This window comes from Pristis pectinata, chromosome 21, assembly GCF_009764475.1.
Source record: "Pristis pectinata isolate sPriPec2 chromosome 21, sPriPec2.1.pri, whole genome shotgun sequence".
In the NCBI taxonomy this organism is placed as follows: domain Eukaryota; kingdom Metazoa; phylum Chordata; class Chondrichthyes; order Rhinopristiformes; family Pristidae; genus Pristis; species Pristis pectinata.
In genome coordinates, this window is record NC_067425.1 from 27,078,536 (window position 1) to 27,092,348 (window position 13,813).

The 13,813-nt window shown below is 41.5% G+C and overlaps 1 protein-coding gene across 2 annotated transcripts in view; it reads left to right on the forward strand.

Moving 5' to 3' along the window:
* Nucleotides 1–496: 496 nt before the first annotated feature.
* The window catches only part of LOC127581224 (septin-4-like), a 70,056-nt gene continuing 56,739 nt past the window's right edge, over nt 497–13,813 (forward strand). Inside the window, exon 1 of one of the 2 annotated variants that reach the window (XM_052035386.1) lies at nt 497–638. In XM_052035386.1, the coding sequence (XP_051891346.1) occupies nt 618–638 (21 nt within the window). In that variant the 5' untranslated portion in view covers nt 497–617. Of the gene's footprint in view, nt 639–9,507; nt 9,595–13,813 lie in introns of those variants that run through there. The other variant, XM_052035387.1, reaches the window with a different exon arrangement.

The window sequence follows — 13,813 nt, forward strand, 5'->3', positions numbered from 1 at the left end:
CTGCCCCCTGAGGGAGGGGGGGGGGTGGGGGAGAGGCAGATGATGCTCCAACAGAGGGTGGCAAAGAGGGGAGAGCCATTCCCCAGGAGGGGGAGGGGGACCAGAGGTCAGGAGTGTGAATGACAGTGGTGTTACCTGTTTAGCAGTGGAGTGTGTGCTCCTTCACAGAGAGAAGCCGAGCACATTTGGTGCGGAACAGGAACCATCCGCCTGGACAGTGTGAAGTGCACAGTCATCTGCCAGTGCCTCCTACCTGACTTGTGCTTTCAGAGAGAGGGGAGCCTCCCCCATTGCATTGCATCTGTCATTCCGTTGCTTACTTCAGCAGAGTTGTCAGCAGGTGATATTCAAGCAGCTCAGTGTGCTTGCCTTCCTTAACCAACCTTCCTCATATTAATGACTATTTATATCGCTCCCCTTTGGCAAGCAAGGACACTGTCATGTGATCTCAGAGTTCTCCAATCAGAGTGCTATCAGATGGCTTTATGCTTTATTTCCTGTGTGTGTGGTGTGTAGTGAGAGTGGGCACTGCAGTTTATACTCAGCACCTCGGCCAAGGAGAGTTCCCACACTCCCTGCATCCGACACATCCCCCAGAGGCAAGAGTAGCTGCAGCAATGCTGGAGAATCTGAGCATGGTAAGTGAGGCATTTTGTGTTCTGCAGGAGAGGGAGGATTGAGCAGTAGCTGTACTTTGTCCAACTTGAGCAACATTCAGGTGGTCACTGAAAACCTATTAAATGGGGCATCTTTCAGGAATGTACCTGTCAGTGTCCAGTAATGGATGAGCATGTTAAAAGTGATCTAATGAGGGGTGTAGGACTGTGTCTCTCTCTTCCTCTGTGACATGTTTGCTGACTGTGGAGACTCACCCTTGAGAGAAGCATTGGTGCTGCTTTGGTGTGTCTGTGCCTGGCGCCATCAGGCAGAGTACTAACGCCCAGAGTGAGCAGGGAACCACTGGCTGAGGGTGAAGATCAGGGGATCAGGCTTCTCATCACAGCTCCAAAGTGCCACTTCTCTCTTTAACCCTTTGCAGTGTGGCTGTGATAACATTTAAATGACTATGAAGAATCATTAAATACCTGAACTCTTAAAATGTTGAGTATGTTGAAATTTCCCATTATCCATTTCTTCAAATGGTGATTCTAGCTGAGGGTGTTTGAACTGAAGATTCAATAGTACAGAGGAAGGTTACACTTCAAGAAACTACAGGCCATTCCATATTGAAACACAAAGTGGTGCAGGTACTCAGTAACACACAAAATGCTGGAGGAACTCAGCAGGTCAAGTAGCACCTATGGAGACAAATAAACAGTCAACGTTTTGGGTTGAGACCCTTCATCATCTGTGAGTCCCGATGAAGGGTCTCGACCCGAAACGTCGACTGTTTATTTCCCTCTGTAGGTGCTGCCTGACCTGCTGAGTTCCTCCAGCAATTTGTGTGTGTTGCTCCAGATTCCAGCATCTGCAGAATCTTTTGTGTCTGTGCAGGTACTCAGTGGCTCACGCCATTTCTGTGGAGAGAGAAAGAGAGTCATGTTGTCAGGTCGATGATCTTTCATCAGAAGCACTGAAAGGTCATTGACCTGAAACATGATATGTGGGCATAATGTACATGTTTAAATTGTGGCATTTTTCTAAAACAATAATGGCATTTGAACAATATACACAATGACTGATGTGTTATTTAGCCAGAAGCTTGTAGACGGGAATGGAGACCTTGTGAATTGTGAATCTCCAGAGAGTGATATCTGATTAGTGATAATGGACATGTAGCTTTGCAGAAACAACCTCATGCTTAACCTCTCCTGTCATTTTCCCAAACTGGCTGTAATGCATCCAAGTTACTCATTAGCCCTGCCACAGAAAATTAGGTCTAATTAACAGCATCTACCCTTTCAATAGGATTTAACTGTTTTTGACTGCTGAAACTTTCACAGAAAGAAACAATTTTAAGCATGTCTCCCTCTCTCTCGCTCTCTCCTCTCAATTTGTTTGTTATATACATTAACGATGTGGATATGAATGTAGGAGGTATGCTTAGTAAATTTGCAAATGACTTGAAACTTAGTGGTGTTGTTGATAGTGAGGATAGTTGTAGGCCAGATATTAATGGGCAGGTAGAACATAATCCTGCTGTGTCTGACATGATAGACCTTGGGTGGACTAATAAGTGATAGGGCAGTAGGGAATATTGAGGAACAGAGGGACTTTGGTGTACGAGTCCATGGATCCCTGAAGGTGGCTGCACAAGTAGATAAGATGGTGAAGAAGGCCTGTGGGATACATGCCTTCATTAGTCAGAGGGTAGAATATAAGAACAGGAGAGTTATAATGCAACTTTATGAAGCTTTGGTTAGGCTATATGTGAAGTACTGTGTACAATTATGGTGGCCAGACTATAGGAACGATGTGATTGTATTGGAAAGGGTGCAGAAGAGATACACCACGATGTTACCTGGGATGGAATGTCTGAAGAGAGATTGGATAGGCTGGGTTTATTTTCCATGGAGCAGAGGAGACTAAGGTGCAGGACCTGATAGAGGCATACAAACTTATGAGGGGCATAGATTAGGTAGATAATAGGTAACTCTTACCCATAGCATAAGTATCTAAACCTAGAGTGCATAGGTTTTGGGTAATGGATAAGAGGTTTAGAGGGGATCTGAGAAAGAATTTTTTCACCCAGAGGGTAATTGGAATCAGTAATGTACAACCTGAGAGGAGGATAAAGGCAGGTAGTTTCACAACACATAAGAATTATTAAGATGTGCAGTTGTATTGTCAAGGCTACAGACAAAGTGGGATTAGTATAGGTAGGTACTTGATAGTCAGCACGGTCACGGTGGGCTGAAGGGCCTGTTTCTGTGCTGCATGATTCTATGACTCCAACTGTACCTCAGGGAGAGTCAGCACCTTCAGGGACTCTGATATTGTAGTTTTTCTATATATGATAAACCTTTATTTATATCTCTGTAGCCAGTGGGGAAAGCAAAATGGCAAGTGAAAATAGACTGAGGAAAATACTTGAACAATTACAACATTCTGTGGATGCCACGTTTCTGGGATAAAGACAAAACACACTGGAAGTACCTGTCGTGGTCTGATGAAAGGCGATCAACCTGAAACATTAACTTTTTTTCTCTCTGCCTAACTCACTAAGTACTTCCACTGTTTTCTGTTTTTATTTCAAATACTCAAACAAGTATTATTTTTTTTTTGAAAGTGCGATGGGCTTCTTGTGATTGTGTGAGCTTTCCAGCTTTGTGTTCTTTTAGGGCTGTGCCTCAATGAGCCAATATGTGGAAAATCTGCCTTCTCGTCGTTGTTTATGGTGTAGTAGAATATTTAAGGGACTGTGATAGTACATGGTAACAAACTTAGAAACAAATGGTTTTCATTACCCATTGCAGCTGGTTCTCACTTGAACTTCCATGGGAGTTATGTAGGAAATTTAAAACAAAAACTGTGGGAATTCCAGGTGCACATACGCATTTGCAGAATAGTTATTTCACAAATGCCATATCATGAGTTTCACTGCGAGCAAGTGAAAGTTGCTGTAACATTAAGAAGGGTGCCTCTGTTGCACAGGGTTAAGCCTCCTCTGGCGTGACCTTGCTTTGCAGGTAGTGTGGTGTGGTCTGACTGACTGTTCACTGCCAGTCCTTTCCCAGACTGCTCACTAAAAACCAAGCTCCTGATTGTATCATCTGGACCACCACGGTCATGTTACAAAGGACACTGCCAGTTCTGAATGGGCATTCCCCTGCTTGCTTGGTTAAGTTAAAACCATGGAAGATTTAATCCCGGCAGATAGCTGGCTGAATGTAACTACTGGTTCGGTAGAGTTCAAATTGTTCCTTATCTAACAAAATTCATGTTAAACAGGGAATCAGTCAGTGCTTGTGTTGGAAGCTTATGTCAATTTTGACCATCTGCTGAGTTGGGATGTATCCATTTTTCTGTTAAGCCTCACAAGTAATTTAAAGGCTTGTGCTCATCATCGAAGCTTTACTGACCAATAAGCATACATTCTGCTTCCTGACCTAGAACTATAAACTATTTATATCAGTAATTTTGTACTACAGGACCACTTTTCATAGATCAGTGATTACAGTCCCACAATTTAATTCAGATTTATTAATAATCTTAGTCTAAGAACCCATAACCAAATTAACTTGGATAATCAGTACAACACATTTTAGCTTTATGACCCACACCCTCTCAAACTGTAGCCTAACAACGCCAGCCTTGTGAGTCCCACTTCTGGCCGAGCTTAATTATTCTGGCATTGTGATTCCCACTGGTGTATGTTGTTCCTTGTTGTTACTGCACTGTGAATACCATCTTTTCTAATTCTACCTGATTATTCTCACCCCTTCTAATTGTGTTTGATTATTCCTACCCTACAAATCCACCAGTCCTAATTGTGCATGATTATTCCTGCCCCATGAGTTGCACTCCTTCTATTTGTGTCTGATTATCCCAGCACTGCGAATACCATCTTATTTAATTGTGCCTGTGTTGTGAATTTAGCTCCTTCATCTTGTGCCTGATTATCCCTGCCTGGTGAATCCACCCTTCATATTAATATTCACATATTTCAAATCCTGCTTCTCCTTATTGTGTCTTCGGTTTCGTGCCCTGCAAATCCCACCTCCTTCTGATCCTAGCTGTTTATTCCTGCATTCTGAGTCCTACCCCATTCTAATTGTGCCTGTTTATAAGATATTTATTAGTCACATGTATATCGACACACACAGTGAAATGCATCTTTCTGCGTTACTGAGAATGTGCTGGGGGCAGCCTGCAAGTGTTGCCACTCTTCTGCCACCAATGTAACATGCCCACAGCTCATAACCTGTACGTCTTTGGAATGTGGGAGGAAACTGGAAACCCACGCAGACACGGGGAGAACGTGCAAAGTTCTTACAGACAGCTAGCGCTGTAATAGTGTTTCACTAACCGCTACACTACCGTACCTCTGCCCCATGACCTTCACCTTTTTGAATTGTCCATTACTATCCCGAATCTTAGTCAAGGACACGCACCAAATCCATCTTAATAAGTAATACATTAATTCTTGCTCTTGAGCCACACCATTTCTAATGTCTCCTGATTCTTCCTGTGCTTTCCTGCACCCTTGCCCATTTATTCCTACCTGAATACTTGGTAATAAAAGCAATTTGTTGTTAATTCTGGAAAACTGAAATTAAAAAGCAGAATGTACAGGAAATACTCAAGTCTAGCAGCTCTTGGAGAGGTAAAAGCAGGAATGTCATCAGAGTTGGAAAGCATTTAATAGAAGTCAGTAATCAGTGCCCATTTATTCCTCCTCATCATCTACAGTCTCAGCATGTTGCTGCAGTGCATTGCACTATCAATTGTTGGAACTATCCTAAACTCTCATACATTTCAAATTATGAGTTACTGGACTGTGATTATCAGAAATGCTGGTTTATTTCCTCCAAAATATTACCTCTAATTAACCAAAGTACAGGTAGTTAATAGCTAATTATATTTCTTGGAAATTTCCTTAATGTTATCTGGTTCATGGAGCTATTTGGAAAAGTTTGCAGTGACCAATGTTCTTCCATATGTCTAGATTTTGATGCTGCCTTTACTGCAGTGCTCAATCTTTCATTTATTGAGCTAAATATTCACTGTGCATGAAGCAGGCAAGAGAACAATCCCCTGCTACAATCATTATGGTCTTTACATCATTAAGGAAGCTGCATCAACCAATCGAGTCTATGCCAGCCCACAGAGCAATCCCATTCCCCCACTAATTTTCCCTTTCACCTATTCTCACCATAGTCCCAGGCTCTACCACTCACCCACATGCTCAGGGTAACTTACAGGCGACAGTTAACTTACCTACTCGTCTTTGGAATGCGGGAGGAAACTGAAGTGCCAGGGAAAGCCACACATTCGCGGGAGCATGTGTAAACTTCGCACAAGCAGCACTGGAGGTCAGGATTGAACTCGGGTCACCAGAACTACGAGGCAGCCATTCTATAAGCGACACCACTGTGCTGCCCAATGAACAGTAATTCCCTGGGAATATTGAGTTCTTGGGTTCACTGCTCTCCTAAATGCTATTGGAAATCTCTTTTTGGAACTCATAGTTAACAAGGGTTTAGGAGTGGTTTGTGGGATGTTGGACCATTGCAGAAGACTCTGTTTTGGAGTTCAAGTGTACAAAGTTGTATAAATAACAGGAAGGAAACCAGCAATTGGGCCATCAAGGATGTCCAGCAATGTATTAGATGTTTTTAATTGTACACTTTTGAATGATGTGTTAACCAAGTTTTAGAGCCGTTACAGAGACGTGCATGTTATAGGTACATTTAGCCTGCACTGGGATGTTTGCAATATTATTAGTGTTGCATCTGCTGGACAAGTAAAGACCATGGTCTATCTTGTTCACTATCTACTATCTGCAAAATACGGTTGATACTGGAAATATGAAGTAAATCTGTTTCCAACCTGCACAATATGACGTCATCCAAAATTCTTCTATCTGTGTCCTCACACCAGTTTCCTTTCCTTTCGTTTGTTGTTATTTTGATTGCTCACTCACATTGGCTCCTAGCAAACTCTAAATTAATTTTAACCAGTCCAAATGAAGGGTCTTGATGTGAAATGTCGACTGCCTGTTTCTCTCCACAGATGCCTCCTGACCCTCTGGGTTTCTCCAGCAGTTCATTTTTTGCTCCAGATTCCAATATCTGCAGTCTCTTGTGTCTCCAAATTAGTTTTAATAAGATATACATTCATACTTGATCTTAAGCCATGCCATTTCTGATACCTACTGATTCTTCCTGTGCTTTCCTGCACCCTTGCCCTATTTATTCCTCCCAGAATACTTGGTAGTAAAAGCAATTTGTTGTTAATGGTAGAAATGTGAAATTAAGAAAGCAGAATATATAGGAAATACTCAGCAGGTCCAGAAGCTCTAGGAGAGGTAAAAACAGGTACGTCATCGCAATCAGAAAACAGTAATAAAAGTCAGTAATCAGTGCCTTTTTATTCCTCCTCGTCATCTACAGTCTCAGCATGTTGCTGCAGTGTGTAACACTGTTAACTGTAAACTGTCCTGTATTCAATACTCAGTTTCTAACATATTCCATTAAATAGGAGCTATATTTTGCCAGAAAAATAACCACATATTGGCAAAGTGTGCCATTATTAATTTGTACTGAACTTGAAAGTTCACAGGATTAAGGAATGCATCAAGAGCTATGAATTTCCAAATTAGATTGATTTCCTTCACCAACTTTTGCTTCCCACAAGTGCCAGTTCATCTTTAACCTCCCCATTATTGTTAAGAACTTGCTGAACTTTCACATTAATTCCCCATTAAATTCACTGCAGAATGTTAGGACTCATAATTAATAACTATAGCCTGTATCCTTTTAACATCATGGTGATTGTTACTGCAATGCCAATCAATCCCTCTGGTCCAGAAAAAATTTAAAGGATTCATCATGCCAATAGGCAAAGTTGCACAGTGAGTTTCACATTAATGTAGAGTGTGCATTTTTTCTGTGTCTTAGCTCCACTCACTAAGCTTGCCTGCTGATTTTTAGGGTAGTTTCCACACAGGGTCAAATTTTGCTGATGCCTTCCGCTCAAAAATATGTTAGATTGGATTGTGCTTGAAAAATATTAGGTAGCATTAGCGACTATGTCAGTATGTAGCAAACCTGCAGTGCAGGAGCATTGGGCTTTCAACTCCACCGAGTTACCACTGAGCCCAGGAGTGTGTCCTCGTCATACTGAGCTGAAAGGCTGGATACAGTACATACCTCGCCCCTTGACATTATGTCAACCATATCCAGAGGATCTAGTGCATTGAATGATGTTGCAGCCTGGATGGAAGTGGTAGGTGCTTTGTTTTCCCCTGCCTCCCCCCACTTTATTTCAGTTGGTTTTAAAAGTACTTCAATTTTTATTCAATAATTAATTAGTTCAAGAGCAGCATTGATGGAAGAAGCAGCAACGTGAACCAAAAGTACTTCTCACCAATGCCACAATTCTGGTTCAAGGGCCTGTTCACTGGGACAGCTGCCACAGGGGTGGCTGCAGCATGAAAGAAATGCTGGAAATAACCGGCCCGGCAACATCTGCAGAGAGAGAAACAACTACTGTGAACTGAAACATCATTCTACATATCTCTACACATATGCTGCCTGACCTGCTAACTCTTACTGCATTTTCTCTTTTCATTTGGTTGGCTGGTGAGGCTCTGAGTTGGCAGGTTCAGAGGCTGCCAGACCTGAGGACTGAGCACTGGCTGGACCCAAAAGCCTGGCTGCCGCTTGGTACTGCATGCAGTACTGTCAGGAATATATCTGCTGCCACTAGAGAAAATGCTGTGGACTGTACATGGGATACACTGGAAAATCAACTGGAATTGCTGGTTCCATTAGAAACTCCATACCCTTGGAATTGTCGTGTAAATGTTTGCCCTTGTAGCTTCTGATCATAAATTAACAGCTACTCTGGAGCAGAAGCTCCTTTCAGTGATGGGAAATTATTCTCACTGATTCCATGTTATCATCCAACTCTTCCAACAAGTAGCAAATTATATATCCACAAAAAAGTGCTGGAAGAAACAGGTCCAGCAACATCTGCAGAGAGAGAAACAGTCATTGTGACCTGAAACATAACTCCATGTATTTCTCCTCAGGTGCTGCCTGACCTGCTGACTGTTTCAGCATTTTCTTTCAGATTTCACACTATCTGAAGTATTTTGCTTTTGAATAGACATATTTTTGGGAAAGGAATGAAGGGGTGTTGACTGATGGAAATAAATAACTAAATATTCAGAGACCAATCAACAGCATAAAGTGCAAAAAAACTGATGGTTAATAGCACCAGTTCTTTCTTTGTATTGTTAACTTTTTGTCTAGAATAAAAAAGCCAGTGAAAATAGTTGCAGAACTCTTTCCATGTGGCTATTGCTTTTCCAGCAGTTTAAATCAGACTGGTAGGAGCTGGTGTTTCAGTACATTTGAACACAGTTTGGAACAGTTTTGTTGGGTTGATTTAATTTTTGAACTCGTTTCAACTTTTCTTGTTTTGTCGTGATAGTTGGCTGTTCTTCCTCATCCTGCAGGCATTTGTGTTCCAGGAATACTTAACTGTGATTAATAATAGTTAATCAAAACTAATTCTTTGCTTATCCTTTTTTTGAGCATGTTTTGATCATTGGATGTAGTCGTGAAACTGTTTGGAGTAAAAGCTAAGACTTGGCATTCAAGGGGTAACAAAAAAAACATTGCTCCCTCTATAGTTCAGTTTGGATTTAAAGTATCTGGATGTTAACAATATTCACATCCCACTCTTACCACAGGGATGTGTTCTAATTTTCCTGCAGTCTGTGGTCTATGTGGATACACAGTCAATGCCGAGAGTGGGTGGGAATATGCCAATGATGTTGAGCAACAGCATCTGTTTGGAGAGCTGTGACTCACTGCGGTGCTAGGGAACCAGCAGGCACTGTCTCCTCAGAGTGCCCATTGATTGTTTCTGAGATTGACTTGAAACACGGCCTGTCACACAGAGATGTCTGAAATTGTTGAGGTATGTGGCTGTGTTATGAATTCTCTTTCTCAGCATGAGCTCTGGCTGCTTCATGGTTACTCTATAAACATGAGGGCTCGGAACAACCTCTGGTCAGGACACAGGATATCTCCACTAACCCTGATAAACCTTGAGGAGTTTCTTATTAGAGATTAATTCTCTTCTACAGTTCTGATTACTAAAAAACCTAATGCACAAAATGACAGGATTCAATGACAGGCACTGACTAGTGCAGCTAATGCTCAGGCTCCAAGGTCAGGAGTTGCGTTTGTGATTTGGTTAGTGTGATGTGAAGATTTATTCTGTGGTTTTTTTTGCTATTGTGTGCCCTTTATAATAAATTCAGCCTATGCAATACAGCCGTGTCTCACAACACCTTAGTAAGCAATTGAAATCCTTGGCATGCTCTTCATGCCGCTGTTTAAATATTGATCAGTTGCTGTTATATAATCTGTTCCACTTCACCATTATAGAGCTCTGACCAGTAAACTAACTGATTTGAGTGGATTCCCTACCAGGGTTCATATTGCTGAATCACATTACTGCTGGAAACATGCTTGTGTGGGCACACTGAAAATACGGCTGAGTTCTGCTATGATGTAAACCTAAATGGTGCATGTGCTTGGAATACATACAAATGGTCACACAAGATGATAGTGACCATATAATATATTGTAACAGGATCATTGTTACGGCGCAAGCTGACATCGTTGGGAAAGGTATAGAAGAACTGGAAGTAATTTTCTGAGTGAGTGTGTGAATATATTGAAAACATGATATTCCCTGGAGAAGTGCAAGGAGCTCTGTTTCTTCTTTGAACAGCATTTCTTTTGGATGTACCATCAGATCTCTTGCGGCAAAGCTGACAGAACTTTGTGTTTTGAATTTTTAGTTGCTACTGTGCTGAGTTATGGAGTGGAGAAGAGTGAGAGAAGGAAGACAGGCTGCAGGGAGTGGGGGTTCAGGCATGAATTGCTGTGGCAGGAGGGGCAGAAGGATACATATAAATGTTTAAAATCTGACTTTTGGAGATTCAGAGGCAGTTTTATTATACCATAGCATAACCAATGGTTCCTTGCAAAATCATTTCTATATCAACAACTTCCATTGCCTCTTTAGTGCCACTGGAGAAAGAGGGATATAGGATGTCATTAAAGTTCCAGGTGTACCATTTACCATTTCAGAATGTTCTAAGTAGAAGCTTTCCTGTCTTGATGCCCATAAGTAATCTGGAGTGTGGATTTCACTTGTAGGCAGAGAAATTCAATTCCGAGCTGTTTATTTCACCACTACATGTTTGTTGATGTTCCTTTCCCAGAGTGAAATGTGATTGGAGGCCAGATGCGCAACAAGTGACGTAATTGCTACTGCAACTCTCCTTAGGGCCATTGACGTGGAAATTAGTGGTCATGCCCGGAAAAACCAGCTTTCAATGCATTGTGCTGAGGTATTGCCACAGACATCCTGTGTATCTTGTATCCTGAGTTGGTATCACCAGAAGTAGCTGGCTATCCACAAGACCACTAGGCTGAGGTGCCCATCATTTGTTGGTTCTCAGCTAGTGTCCCCACATGCTTCTCCTTGTAAGGAGAAGACTACAAAGCACATGGGGACACTAGGGTTAAGGATTCTCCCTCCAGTGGTCTGTCTATCACCATAGGAGTTGTAATCCTTTTGTCCTATAATGAGGAGTAAATTAGGTGGAAGCCAGTAATTGAGGTGCATGTGCTAAATAGCTTGGGAAAACTTGAGGAAAAGATGTGACATTACAGTGTTAAAGTGGAAGAACAGTTTTAGATTTGTTCAACCAATTCACTATCATTAGAGTAGATGGGCTTCCATAGTACAATCTGAGAATATATTGTGATCGGTTAGTGAATATCAGAGGATGAAGTATTGCTACTACCCAATATCAGCTTGTCTACCCTGGTCAAGTCATTGTACTTTCAGTGTGGGTCTACATCTGGAGAGTTGGCACTCAGTGCCAGTACTACCTTCTTTGTCTGGGATACATCACATTTTTTGGGATAATTTATTCCCTAGAAGTACTTGGGAGTGTCTCTCTTGAGCTCAATGTCAACACAGTTTATAGATTACTTACTGTTAAATTCTGGTATCTTCTTGTCTACCTCTGTGGCACACCAATTTTGCCTGTACTAGCAGATCAGCAAAAACATCATATAATCACTCATGACACATTCATAATACTTATCATTGGCAGTCACATCTAAGTTTCCATTGACATACCTTCTCGAGGGAATTAGTGAGCACTAAGTCATCTCATAAAAAGCTCACCATGATGATATTTTAGGCAATAGTATATATTTAATATGATAAAGGGTTAACAATGTTACCCCACTGGGTTATGCCTTAGTTAGATATTGGGAAGTGTAGGTACAACCATGAAGCTAAAATGGCCTGCCCCCGACCAATGTGTCATTCATCACTTGATCTACCAGAATACCTAAACAAGACACAAAATTTGTAATACTGCCATTCCTTTAAAATTTTATTTTGTAATGCTGCCTCTCTGTTCCCCTTTGCACGTCCAGGTCGACACATGCAGTTGTGCAGATACATTAACTGTATAAAATTGAATGCAAACACCACATATCCATTTGAGTCTATCAAAAACCTTAATGAACACAAACTGCTTTGCATGTGTTGCTATTGATGCTAAGAGGATGCCTTGTGTATTCCATCCATTGTGGATGGTTTATTGGTATTGGTTTATTATTGTCACTTGTACCGAGGTACAGTGGAAAAACTTGTCTTGCATACCGTTTGTACAGATCAATTCATTACACAGTGCATTGAGGTAGTACAGGGTAAAACCAATAACAGCATCCAGAGTAAAGTGTCACAGCTGCAGAGGAAGTGTAATGCAGGTAGACAGTAAGGTGCAAGATCACAACAAGGTAGATTGTGAGGTCAAGAGTCCATCTCATCGCATAAGGGAACCATTCAATAGTCTTATTAACAGCAGGATAGAGGCTGTCCTTGAGCCTGGAGGTACAGTATGTGCCCTGTATCTTCTGCTTGATGGGAGAGGGGAGAAGAGACAATTGTCCCGGGTGGCTGGTGTCTTTGATTATGCTGGCTGCTTCACTAAGGTAGCGAGAAGTATAAATAATCAGCAACCTCACACAGAAACACTTTGGAATTGACCTTCACCTCCTGTTTCAATAAACTCTCTCCAGACACTCTGTAATCTAGAGCCTCCTTTCAAATAAAATACACCCAGGAGGTATCAGCAAAATACAAGTGCTTAAGATATTTATCAAAACAGTTTTCCAATAGATCAGTGTTTTAGGGTTCTGGAACCCACTGCCTGACAAAGTGGTGGAGGCAGGAACACTCATATTTTTAAAAATAAAGTACCTCAATGAGTTCTTGAGGAGACTGCAGGGCCATGGACCAAAAGCCAGGAAGTAGAACCCTAAAGTCCATTTATAGTTTGTAAGGACAGGATGGACTTGAACAACCTCCTTTCTGTACTGTATTCTTTTGGGATATACCACAACACTGAGCTATTGGAAAACTGCTTTGATAACTATCTTTAGTACTTGTATTTTGCTGATACCTCCTGAGTGTACTGTATCTGAAAGGAGGCTCTAGATTACACTGTGTCTGGAGAGAGTTTATTGAAACAGGAGCTGAAGGTCAATTTCAAAGTGCTTCTGTGTGAGGTTGCTGATTATTTATGTGTCCTTTGATGAATATGTAATATTCTATGCAGTACATACTTGATAATGGTGCTGTAGATATTCAGAGATCCCGTCTGAATGGATTGGAATTCTGACAAGTTTAGATAAATTTAAGTTCAACTAGAATTGATTTACAGTGCAAGCGAATGAGCTGCCCAGGGTTTGTTTGTTCACGGTGACTCAGCTTTGCCTGACTGATTTCTCAGATTAATTGAACTGATTGGATTGTGCCGATGGCCATTTTGCATTTTAAGTCCCATCAATATCATTGATGAGGTTGTGCCTGCCTACCTTCCTCATCCTGTCAATAACTTTCCATAACACTGGAAGCATTAACCGGATCAGGCAGCATCCGTGGGGAGAGGTGACAAGATAAAACTGATCCCTCTCTGAAATGTCTTGTCTCTACAGATGCTACCTAACCTGCTGAGTATTTCCAGTGTGTTCCGTTCTTGTTTCACAAATCCAGCATCTGCATTATGTTATATTATTGGTGCAGATTAGGAACAGTT